This window comes from Mytilus edulis, chromosome 9 (genome assembly GCF_963676685.1).
Source record: "Mytilus edulis chromosome 9, xbMytEdul2.2, whole genome shotgun sequence".
In the NCBI taxonomy this organism is placed as follows: domain Eukaryota; kingdom Metazoa; phylum Mollusca; class Bivalvia; order Mytilida; family Mytilidae; genus Mytilus; species Mytilus edulis.
In genome coordinates, this window is record NC_092352.1 from 62,274,761 (window position 1) to 62,288,510 (window position 13,750).

General features: G+C 31.9%; 1 protein-coding gene across 50 annotated transcripts in view; it reads right to left on the minus strand.

Annotated features, from left to right (window-relative positions):
- LOC139488754 (rap guanine nucleotide exchange factor 2-like) overlaps positions 1-13,750 on the minus strand; it is a 77,996-nt gene that overhangs the window by 40,553 nt on the left and 23,693 nt on the right. For 39 of the 50 annotated variants that reach the window (XM_071274627.1, XM_071274598.1, XM_071274608.1 and 36 more), the window contains one exon: positions 6,455-6,530. In XM_071274627.1, coding sequence (XP_071130728.1) covers positions 6,455-6,530 — 76 coding nt within the window. Of the gene's footprint in view, positions 1-4,260; positions 5,251-6,454; positions 6,531-10,013; positions 10,256-13,750 lie in introns of those variants that run through there. The other 11 variants (XM_071274639.1, XM_071274629.1, XM_071274638.1 and 8 more) reach the window with 2 other exon arrangements.

Sequence of the window (13,750 nt, forward strand, 5' to 3'; positions counted from 1 at the left end):
TTCTCAGTTTCACCTGATATTTTCTTCTTCAGGAAAGAAAATATGAGCTAGGGGGAGCATCGAGACAATATAAACTTCAACCTTTTTTCCCCTGAAGAACATAAACTATCTGAAACTCCTCTTTACCAGGAAGAGATATCAAATTCCCTTCCAAAGTTCATGTCCACATTTTGACATTTAGAAACAGAAAACTAACCTGACGATTCCGTAGTATTTTCTCCCAATGGATGACAAACTTACATTGGAATTGTAGTATATTTACTCCTACATCGTTAATTAAAACAAAATTTTATATCTCACTGACATTCCCAAGTGTCTGAGAAAAAAATCCATAATTCTCTATATTATCATGATAAACTGACAAACACAATATTACTGTCTTTTTAAATTCTGATATTCCATAGAAAACACTTTACTTTTTGCATTTTTCTGTTTGAATCTGTCTGGTTGCCATGCCAAAACAAAGATTCCTAAACACTTATTCATATCACCTCAATGAATTGAACATATGTCTGTGAAAGTTACGACTTAGAACCTATGTCAATTTCTGCAACACACATGAACAGGAAAACACATACGACCTTGCTTTTGCACCATGTTAATGCTCTACTAATTAAATGAATCATTAATAATTTTCTATAAATAGCTTCCAGGTCATTGAAGAGAAATAACCATCCAGTCAGATCAATACAAACAGCAACACTGCCGAGTACCTCAAAAAGAAAAGAATTTAATCTTGAAAATCTATTGCAAAACAGCTTAGTAACAGATTCTAATTTCAACTTGAATAGTTCATTTAAATTTTACCTGCAGCTCATGTGATTTCAATTTTTGTTCCATTAAAAAAAAAAAAAAATTTTGCAGAACACATCTTTATTTTACAGATTAAATGGGAATTCTGAGGATAAACATCAACTCTGGTAGATATAATCTCATCGCCCATCACACCACATTTCCTCATTTTTTTAATGTAGGAAAATTTGACACTTTAAAATCAATATTTTTTGTATTGTGGCTATCAAGGATTGGCAGATTTGTTGTTTCTCCTGTATGTAAGTTAAATAAAAAAAATTACAAGTACATCAGGGTGTACACCAAACTTTACTACATCCTCTCTCCACCTCTTCCTTTTCCTATTACTTATTTATCAAATATTTTCACTAGTAATTTCATATAAAAATTTCCCTGGGACAAGATTTGGATTTTATGTTACAACAGTTTAATACATGTACTATAAATTTATTGCTGTTTATCTGGTTTTTTCATATTTGTTTTAATTCTCCCGGGAATTCTTCCATTTAGAACAGCATTTAAAGTAATTACTGAGCCTGCAAACTTTCTTTAACTCTACATTATAACCTAAATACATTACGGTAGAAAAAGAGAAGAATTATAAGAAACCAGAGTAAGAAGAAAGACAAACTTAACACCACTACCATACACACAAACATCAATAAAATATACACACAAATCTAAAGAATAACAACATGCACCACACCAAAATCTTTGCATGAACACGTTAGCAGATTACTCGGGTATAAAAGTTCAGCAAGTAGTAGTCAGTGGCAAAGTGTTGTACCATAGCAGATTGTCAACATACCAAATTCAAATAAAAATAAGAAGATGTGTTTCTCACACAAAAAAAACATATCTGTAAAATAAAAGGGTATAAACCTCTGACACAAGGACACATTCCATCACAAACAAAAAACTCATAACAAGTAGTACATGTGAATTTTATAAACCTTAAGCATGACCAAAGTTGAACAATAAAAATGAAGTTTTCAGAACAGAAGATAAACAAGACTGTATGTCCTTCTGAATGCATTCATCAAAGTTTTGGTTCTAATCCATTTGTTTGTACTCAAACCAACAGGTTTAAAAGTCTAGAAGAAAGATAAATTGTTTGTTTCGCTGCATATCAAAGACAGAAATATCATAATGTTTATCAAGGAATTCAGAATTATCCTCTCAAATTGTTTTTATTATGAAAGCTTTCATGCTACTGAAACAGAAATACAAATTAATGGGGATCTAACGAAGACTTCTGTAACCAGATACACCATCATAAAGCATTTGATGGCTGAAATGTCCATTTAACAGAGGATGTTATGTCCATTTATCAGTATATATGTTTTAGCATGTGTTTTGGGTGACCTTCTGAACTCCTATGATCTCCCTACTATAATGAAGACAAGTGGTAATAAATCTTTAATCCTGCATTGAATTGCCCAGCCAAAAAAACACAAACCTGAAACAGATCACTATTGGAATTGGACAAGGGGGAAAATGGTTTACTTGGCTACTAGAATGCTTTGAACAATTGCAAAAGACAGTCCCTCTATTTTAAAAATTTGCTGAACAAGTTCAATTTAACATTTTCTAATACTTAGGGATATCAATCTTATATTTTGCATCTTTGCTGGGATTTTCCAGTAAACACAAAGTGGGCAAATTTCCTTTCAAAAATAAGTGTGCCTTTCCAATCAATATCTTTACGAAATCAGAAATTTATTTGAGTAGGTTGTCCTAAGTAGGTGGATATGAACATGTCCACCAGTAGTGGATGTACAGTGAAATCTGAAATAAAATGTTGAGCAGGTTACCCTAAATGGACAGTTGAAATGACAATGTCTACCAGTGCAGTGTATGTACAGTGAAATCTGAAATAAAATTTGGAGCAGGTTACCCTAAATGGACAGGTGGACATGACAATCTTGAAATTATTTGATTAGGTTACCCTTTGTGGGCAGTTGGAAATAGCAATGTCTACCAGTGTATTGTAATCATGTACAATAAAATCAGAAATTATTTTTTAGTAGACTGCTGTATATTGGTGCAGGTGGAAATGGCGTGTCCACCAGTACAGTGTTTGTAAAGTGAAATCTGAAGAATTTATCTACCTACAGTATATTTACAGTGAAATCTGAACGATTTGCTTGTTTTACACAGGTGCTCCGTGTTCAAAGGTCAAATTTACTATATTCATTTCTAGTTTGTCCTGTTCCAAGTGTATAAGTACTGTATCTATTTTAGCAAGTTTAGCTTGACAACTTTCCCTGTGTATATGAAATAAATAAAATTAGACCATTGTGTAAATACAAGCTTCCCAATTGTGAAATTTACATTTCTATGTAGCAACATTCCAGCAGCACCTGCATACAGAGTATATATCTCCCAATTGATACCACATTCAGGCACTTGAATTTCCTATCATGATTTCCTTGATAGAGGGTTGCTGCTCACAAGGAAGCTTTTAAACCCAAGTTCCAAATGGTAAAGTTGAAATCATCCCTTCGTAAATTTTACGGACTCCATCAAGAGTTGGTTGACCGCTATGGAATAACCATTTCACAGATGATATCGGATATGTTTCTTACATGTATGTTGTAACTACAATCCCCTTCCCCTTTCATGAATGTGACCTACAGAACTAGACTATTTTCCGGGTTTGTAATAATATGAGCAACACATAGGGTGCCCCATGTGGAGCAGGTTCAGCTCACACTCCGGAGCAACTAAGATCACCACCATGGTGTTGTCAGTTTATTTTCGATTTACGAGTTTGACTGTACCTCAGGTATCTTTCGCCCCTCTTCTAATAGCTTTTTATAACATTTATATAAGTTTCAAGGATTAAGAAAGCAAGTGATGCTGTGCACATTTAAGCCACAAGGGATTCTTAATGTTTAAAACAAACAAATGCATAGCTATGTGTCTTGCCGCCTTAAGGGGTGCATACAAATTTAGATGAGATGGCCAGCATACTCCTTTTGAATTTTGTAAAAAATAACAAAATGCTCAGGAATGAAAAAAAAAATTTGTGAGGATAACTATTATCCAACAACAAATTAAAAGTTACAATTATGCAGGTTTTGAATGGATAGGTCACAAATAATTTCTTAAAGTAAATCCCTTCGTTGCAGTCTTGAATCATATATAAGAGTTTCCATATTTAAAAATGTTTAACAATTTTGTGACAATTTGCCAAAATTGAACCTCTATATGCATGTCTATTTCAAAATAGAACATAAAACTTCCTTGTTGCACTTGCATCATATCAATTTCGTAGATGCAAACCTGCTGAACTGATTATCTAAAAAAAACATTCCAAAATAACATGACTGATTGCATTAAATACACGTGCAAAAGACCTTCCCTTGATAATGAGAAAATTCAACATTTTCCTCAAAGCTAGAATTGTTCATTTAAATATCAATTACTAATTAGTATAATATAGTACTCAAATTAAATCTTTACCTGTTGCTTGTTTAACTATTCCTCCAAAATAAATCGAATCACAAAAAATTCTCTTTCTTGGCACAAAAATTGTACAAATTCCAATTCTAAGTACAAGATTAAAATCTCACTCACTTTCAGAGGTAGTCAATTTCATTTATAATTCAAAGAATGATAAATTTTTCGAAATTTTAAACACTAATTACTAATAAAATTTCCCTGTGTGTATATTGTGTCAAATGACTATAAGTATCCTTGTTGTCTTAAAAAGGATATGACAGAATTATGAGTAGGCTGTAGCAGGAAAGAGACACTAAATAACACAGAGAGTGTACATGTGTATTTATAAAACTAAAAATGTCACATTACATTCTCAGTTAGATTCTTTCATTCAAATATTTTAGTGTTCTAAGAACTGAATACAGAGTTTCTTTTCTTTAAAAATTAACGTTTAAGCTAAGAGGTAATACTACTATCAATTGACAATGTGAAGTTTTTAGAAAAACTAGAAGTGACTTTAAATTACCACTTAATTGCCTTATAAATAAATCCTTTCTACAGTAATTGACATGATCTTTAGAACAGTTATAGTTAGGATTATATTGACATCACTTCCATGTTAATCTTACTGTGGTACAATGTCATGTAGGTGTAGTAAGACACTGGTGTTACTCATTGCATCTCCATCTTTGACAAAATCATCTCAGCCAGACTATATTGGAGGAGGAAGTCAAAATACATAGAAAGAACCACAAACTTTGACAAGAAGACTGACAATATGAGCTTCATCTTTAAAAAGTTGTTGAATCTTAAATATGAAATTGTCAACCTCTTATTTCTTGAAAATAAGTCGCGTGAACTTTATTGTCTAAACTAAATTTTGAAAGTACATTCTGATTTAACATTTAACTTTCTAAAAAGATGTAAAGTAAGAAACCTCGACTTTTACAAATTTTAAGTGTGTATCAACATGAAACACAGCTCAAATTCAGCTCAAAATAAAAAACAATCTGCGAGTCATTCAATTACAATGACATTTTCCTGCTTGATGTTAAACCTGTATTAGCAATACACTAACAATTTAATCAAGGATTGACCTAATAATCATATCTACTTGATGAAACTCTTTTTTTTTTAATCCTTAATCGTGTCACCCAGTCAACCACAGTTAAATATTTTACATTGTTTTGTCAATCCTGAGGACTATTTTCAAACTAAGAGTGCACACACTTACTAAATCATCCCTTATGCTTAATTAAAAATTGACAATTCCAGTCTTCGTGCTCAACCAAAAGCCCACCAGCACAAGCTTGTAAAAATGCTGTCAGGGCTGTTAAAATCATATCTACAAGCCAATATATAGTACAACTTATATTTTTGTAAAATTCAGCTTAGCACTGTTGGTTTAAAAGTTAATTAAGAAGACTACAATGATCATTGAACCTTGAAATTAGGTGGTGAACCTAATACATATTACAGACAACTAATAAACCATGGAAGTGGACTTTTAAGTCTGATTAAAGATGGATCTTCAGTGGTGGATCCAGAACTTTTCCTAAGAGGGGGCCCGCTCCAGTCATGCTTCAATGATTCCCTATATAATCAACCAAATTTTTCCCACAAAAGGGCCCCCCCTGGATCCGCCTATGATCTTTCCCATTTACATTAGACTAAAGATCGGTCTTTTATACTTTTAAGTGTAAATAGGGTCTCAGTTGCAGGATAGTCCAGAGACTGGTTGCTGAGACTTTTAACACATTAGGTTACTCTGTCACCGAATGACCTGACACACATATACATACCATATATAGAATTACAACGTAGTATGCAGCAAAATTTAGTGATGATAGCGTGCAATTATCATGATTATAAATGCCTCTGTCAATGAACACTGAACAGAATGCAAAATTTATAAATGCAATTTCAGGAATTATTACTGTAACAGTTAATGTCTCCTGAGTCTTTTTTGCATTACTGTGGATTCAGTTATTTTTGTGGATTGAGTACAACTTATATTTTCATGGATGTTTAATTTCATGTTTTTGACAAAAACTGCATAAACTACTTAACAAAAATTTTAATTCATTGAACATTTAAATTTGTGGTTCTCCTGTACCAACGAAATCCACAAAAATTGGTATCCAACGAATAATAATGAATCCACAGTAATAAAAACATGGAAATGATTTACAATCATTCAGACATTAGTACTTACAACAATCATCTCTGAAGGTTCCAGCAGCAGACATTCACTATTTCTTCTTGTACAGCCGGGTGTTCTTTTACCAAAACTGGAAATATAAAAAAAATAATTATTTGCATGTCTTCAAAATAACCCAATTGAGTGCTTAATTTCCATAATCCCAATAATGTGTACTATTATTGTATTGTTTTTAATTTTAGTTTCTTGTGTACAATTTGGAGTTTAGTATGGCATTCATTATCACTGAACTAGTATATATATTTGTTTAGGGGCCAGCTGAAGGACGCTTCTGGGTGCTGGAAATTCTCACTGCATTGAAGACCTGTTGGTGACCTTCTGTTGTTGTCTGTCCTATGGTCGGGTTGTTGTCCCTTTGACATGTTCCCCATTTCCATTCTCAATTTTACTAAAAGTCATGACAATCAATAACAGAAAAAAACTCAATATTGAAAGACATATAAATGTTGAAGACCTTTTAAAACATTTTGATGATTTCAGCAATATAATGCTTATATATATATATGTGAGCTATGGATACACACACACATTTTAAGTCTTGTAACACTTAGATTTTGATATGAGAAACTTAATTTATTCAAAGTTATAAGGATCAAAAAGAAGTGATTTTATATGGATTTTTTATTGTTTGAATCTCATAATCTTGTCTTAATCTAAAATTGATATGTTTCTAATTAGGTGTATACCACTGTTGCACATAAGAACATATTTTTCTACAATATCCCTGAAATTAGAGGATAGACAATTTATCAAATAACACAACTGTTACAGATATTGCATTGCTCTTTCAAAGAATCAGACCCACAGAATACAATAAATGCAGACGTTTCATAATTCAAGGTTTAGTAAAAAAGAACATCATAATAGATACAATTTATACTTGCTTTTGAAGTTTTTATAATGTTTTCTGAGTGTTTTCACAACCTTCACAAGTGGAAAATGACTATTATGATACTTAGAACTCAAATTGAAGTTTCCGGCAATTATTATACAACATGAGCAAAGTGTTAATTACTTCATGATCATTTTATCAAAATCATTAGCATTTTCAAATTTTCAATGTGTGAATTGTTAAAGAAGGATGCTTAATTATCTATTTTTAAATTGATGTATGTCAAGTCAATTTCATATATTGTCATGGTTTACTATGACACTTACAATGACTTCAAGAGTTGTTGAGGAAATACAGTGAGCAGCTTTAAATCTAGCCAATGAAAAGCATAGTTTCACTCTACTGATAGACCCTTCTAGAAGATGCATAGTGCCTTATGAATTTGGAACCAGGTGCTCCGCAGGGCGCAGCTTTATACGACCGCAGAGGTCGAACCCTGAACAGTTGGGGCAAGTATGGACAAAACATTCAAGCATGATACAGCTCTGAATTTGGATTGTGATCAAATTTTTGACATTACATGTTTTTTTTTACACAAAACAAATGTCAAGATTTTACAAATCAATTAAAGATTTCTTCTTCAAACTTTTTAAATCTAAAATTAAATAGTTGACACAGCATAGGTTTCTGACACAGAATGAATGTGGTCTAATGAACTTAAAAGGTTTTTTTTGCCTTTGAGCAAATCACTATGCTGTTGAATATTAATCCTCTCAAAAAAATGTTTGAAGAAATTTTCTTTTTATTTATGAAATCTGAAATGAGAAAAATTTAACCCCCCCCCCCCCCTTTTTTTTCACATCCCCGTTTCCCTTTTTCAAAACTGATATCAATTCAAATTTCTAATGGAGTTTGCAACAATAACTACTCATTTAAATACATCATAAAATATTAAGATGTAAAAAAACTGCTTGTTATCACTGAATGGTAAAGATTATTTAAATTTATCAGTTGGTAGTAAAAAGTGTATATACATTGTATATTGTATATAACAAAGATTTAAGTTGATTCTGGACAAAGAAAGATAACTCCAATTAAAAAAAATTCTTGCTATTGCACAATATTGTGCAATAGGATATTTCTTGCTTACTATTCTGGACAAAGAAAGATAACTCTAATTAAAAAAAAATTGCTATTTCACAATATTGTGCAATTAGATATTTCTTGCCATTGCACAATACTGTGCAATTGAAAAGACTTGCTATTGCACAATACTTAATATAATAATTTTAGATCCTGATTTGGACCAACTTGAAAACTGGGCCCATAATCAAAAATCTAAGTACATGTTTAGATTCAGCATATCAAAGAGGCCCAAGAATTCAATTTTTGTTAAAATCAAACTTAGTTTAATTTTGGACCCTTTGGACTTTAATGCAGAATTTGAAATTTGAAAACAGGACCAAAAATGAAGAATCTACATACACAGTTAGATTTGGCATATCAAAGAACCCCAAGGATTCAATTTTTGATGAAATCAAACAAAGTTTAATTTTGGACCCTTTGGACCTTAATGTAGACCAATTTGAAAACTGGACCAAAAAACTTCAATCAAGAATCTAAGTACATTTTTAGATTCAACATATCAAAGAACCCAACCGATTCATTTTTTGTCAAAATCAAACTAAGTTTAATTTTGGACCCTTTGGACCTTAATGTAGACCAATTTGAAAACGGGACCAAAAGTTGAGAATCTACATATACAGTTAGATTCGGCATATCAAAGAACCCCAATTATTCAATTTTGATGAAATCAAACAAAGTTTAATTTTGGACCCTTTGGGCCCCTTTTTCCTAAACTGTTGGGACCAAAACTCCCAAAATCAATACCAACCTTCCTTTTGTGGTCATAAACATTGTGTTTAAATTTCATAGATTTCTATTTACTTAACCTAAGGTTATTGTGCAAAAACCAAGAAAAATGCTTATTTGGGCCCTTTATTGGCCCCTTATTCCTAAACTATTGAAACCAAAACTCCCAAAATCAATCCCAATCTTTCTTTTGTGGTCATAAACCTTGTGTCAAAATTTCATAGATTTCTATTAACTTAAACTAAAGTTATGGTGCGAAAACCAAGAAAATGCTTATTTGGGCCCTTTTTGGCCCCTTATTCCTAAAATGTTGGGACCAAAACTCCCAAAATCAATACCAACCTTCCTTTTATGGTCATAAACCTTGTGTTAAAATTTTATAGATTTCTATTCACTTTTACTAAAGTTAGAGTGCGAAAACTAAAAGTATTCGGACGCCGGACGACGACGACGACGACGACGACGACGCCGACGCCAACGTGATAGCAATATACGACGAAAATTTTTTCAAAATTTGCGGTCGTATAAAAACCTTTCAGGAATTTACTTACTTCACAAAATGTAGAGAAAATCTCTGATGACTCATTAAATTTTCTCAGTCTTTTTGAGTATTCCAAGAAATATAAAGTAATTTAGACCAAACGCCTTCTTGATCAGTGACAAATTTAATTCGGTACTTTCCTTCAAGGTGACAAGAAATAATAAATTATATAATATTACATACTCAGATGTCACATATTTTATATATTCAGAAGTATTTCAAAATACCAGCTCAATTACGGCAGAGAGAGCATGCCAGATTAAATATTAAAACAACCAGTGCTTATAAACAAAATATGACGTGTATACCTTAGGTCTCTCGAGTCTAAATCCGTGATTTTCTCTGACAAATTTCTACTATGACGTAGAGTCTGAGACAACCATAGATTCCTATCATTACTAATATCATTTGTCACATGATCTCTATATACAGCCTCCCTACAATCAATCAAATCATTATCCCTCCACAAATTACTTCTGTTGTTGTTGTCATTAGCTGAATCAGTTAAAGTGCTTCCAGTTAGATAGACCAACATGCTTTACAAACTCAGTAAATCAGACGACAGAATCACTTTTCCCAATTTTACAGTAAAATGGATTTTTTTCACACTTCTCTATAAATTCTGTCAATAACTTAATTCTTGACAATTATAAAGACATTTTCAAAGACAGTCAATTCCAATTTCAAAGAATATACATTTCGCTCTTTCATTATGATGTACCAATAGAGACATGTCTCTACTTTTCACATATATATCACCATCAAAAATCACATGACTGTTGACAAATTCAAATTTGAAAAACAAGCATCATCCAACAAAATGCAGTTGATAAGCGCTAGCCCTCTCATTAAGATACTGTTTAAAAAAGTTAGCAATGATGACGCAACTCAATTATCCAACGAATTACACCAGGTACCAATAGCGCAATGGAAAAAATATATATGTGATAACTTATTAAACACTGATTACAATTCTGATAATGATAGCATGGAATAATTAACTTATAATTCTGTCCCACACTGTGTCAATTCCAACAACATTCTGTTGCTTAGACAAAGTCCAGCTTGTAGTGATCTTAAATTATTTTAATTTGTCCATTTTACTCCATTTAAAGTCCTTTATGACATGAATATACACAAGAAATTAACATTTACAGCATATTAAAGGTTCAAACTTTATCAATAAGTCCTGATAAACAAAGAGGAAACATGTAAATATAGGGCTTGTTATTGTCCTATTAAAATCATAAGTCCTAACTTGCAATATCTCACAACCACACACAAACATTGCTCAAGTAAAAGTTTGTATACACAAATAAACATGACTTGTAATGACAATCTGTCATGTCATTTGACCACCAACATGTCTGTTGATATGTCAACAGTTCAGCATGTATTTTCTTGGTCACCCAGGAACAGTTGTCATGACTAAGATCCATGTGAAAACAAATAAACAAATTAAGAAGAATGTGTCAATGGGACACAGATGCCACTGCTAGTAAATATGCTGGAGTTGTATAGCCATTTCTTTTCTTTTCATTCAGCAAGGAATCACAATGATCTATGTTTCTGTATGTAATGTCATTAGAGATCCTAGGGGGTTTGATACTCTAATTGTATGATAACAAACAGTAATGGGGTAACCGGGTTAACTCGAGAAAGGTGAAAGTGATGCTAGCCAAATTTGAACCTGATTTATGATTGGTGGCATTATATAAAGCATTGTGTACAAGTTTCAAAACCTTTGGTTGAGCCAACTTAAAAGTTAGAGAACATTAACCAATATGAGGACATGATGACAGATATACATACATACAAATGCACAAGGGTTAACCATATCTCCAAAGACACATGGTGGATAAAATAACAAGCAATAATTCAAATACCATTGAGTTATATATCATACATTGTATATAAAGAATCATTTTTTTTTCACTGTCCTCTATCTTTTCACCACCAATACAACGGCTGGTGAGTAACATCTATTAATATATAGGTAAGACCTGCAAGTGGTCAACTTGTTGTTTTTCACTTTTCCTGTCATGCTGACTAGGTTATCTTATAAAAATTCAACTTTAAATCTCCCTTATTCATAAATAGGATGTATAAAATGGCCATCTGTCACTGCATGTGAAATAAAACTCAATTTAAGAATCTTTGAACCTTACTACAAATTTGTAATTAAAGAATAATTACTGTTTTATTTGTTTTACAATGTATCAGTCATGTCAGTGATGGAATATATATTCTATCATACAAAAAAATTTGCATTTGAAAAATACTCATCTAATTGAATTACCATCAAAAAGGTGCAACATCTTATTCAACTGAGGAGGAAAAGTCACTGCAATTCTGAATGCTTTTTGGATTAGGGTATTCTTTTTTATTTGTAAGATATTCATTTCTACAGCTTGCTGGAAACACTGCCAAAAAGTAAAGGCAAAAAAATGGTATTGACACTGACAGCCTCATTGTTGAAGGCTGTACAGTGCACCTTTTACATCCCTGTGCTTTAATTTTGTTTCTGGTGGATACCACATTGGCTCAACATTGGCAATAGTACCAAATCTCTTTATTCTTAAACTGATCCCATATATGGCAGTTTAATCAAAAGAGGTATCACTACCTCCTTACAAGAAAATTGGTTGACAAGTACATGTATATGGTTTGTGTTGTTCTAAAAGATGCACTTTCAAACAACTTTTCACTAGAAGTTCATAAGTAAGCTTCTCTCTCATTAATAATTCTGTCAATATTTTACACCTGTCTACTATAAAATTTCTTCCCTACTTATCTTTAAAGCATATTGAAACCATCAAAGACAAAACATGCAAGTGTTGAAACAAGTGGCTGTTTTACAAATATTTTTACTACTTTCTGCTTTGACTGAACTTTTGACACCTCACAAGGACAAATCAATTTCTCTCCCATTTATCAAGTTAAGATCTGGTATGTTCTACAAAGAACAATGTTAATTAATAGTCAAATGAACCATTAAGGTGAGTTTCTGTTGTTACTACAATTTCAAGGACCAATTAATCCACAGTCATAACAAATCAATTTCAAAATAGTGGATTTGTGCTTGTTATTGTAAGGATTCAAACCATGAGGTTAGTGGCTGAACTTATTAAGCAAATCACTGTTTTGTCATTCAAACAAATAAAATGTTTGTGACAGATTTCAAATAAACATCATTCGATATATATATATATATATATACGATTCGCTCGTGTATGTAATAACATATTAAATTTTAGCGAGAGAAATTTATGTATAACGGAAAAATTATTACACCAGGGTTTTCGATATCACAAATTAGTCAAAGCATTTACTAAATTTTATCATCGGTATAAGGAAATAATTCGTATATTAACTCAACATGCAGACATCTTATACGTTCAGGTATTTCACATCCAATCTTTTATGGTACTATTCTTTACAAAGCACAAAAATGTCAGTATTCACCTCAAAAGCTTACAAAACCTTTAAACAGACTTATTAAGAAGGGATATAGCTACGACACTGTTGTCAGGTCATTAAAGATTGCATATTTTGGCTTTAATATTGTTTCACTTAAAGGGTCTTTGCATCGGGACTAAACACATTTATTTAAAAAACAGTTGTTGGCATGACACAGTTATGTTTTTCTCATATATTTTATGAAAGTATAATACTAAACCCCTAACGGGAGAGATTGTGCCTGATATTCATATGATGAAGACATACATGTAATCTTTTAATCAGTTTAATTGAGGTCTGGAGCTGGCATGTCAGTTAACTGCTAGTAGTCTGTTGTTATTTATGTATTATTGTTATTTTATTTATTTTCTTTGGTTAAATCTTACTCGGAATTCACTTGAACTGAATTTTAATGTGTGTATTGTTATGCATTTACTTTTCTACATTGGCTAGAGGTATAGGGGGAGATCTGGCCTTTTTTAGTCTTGTATGATTTTTAATTTTAGTTTCTTGTGTATAATTCGGAGATTAGTATGACGTCCATTATCACTGTACTAGTATACATATTTTTTTTAAGGGTGGCCAG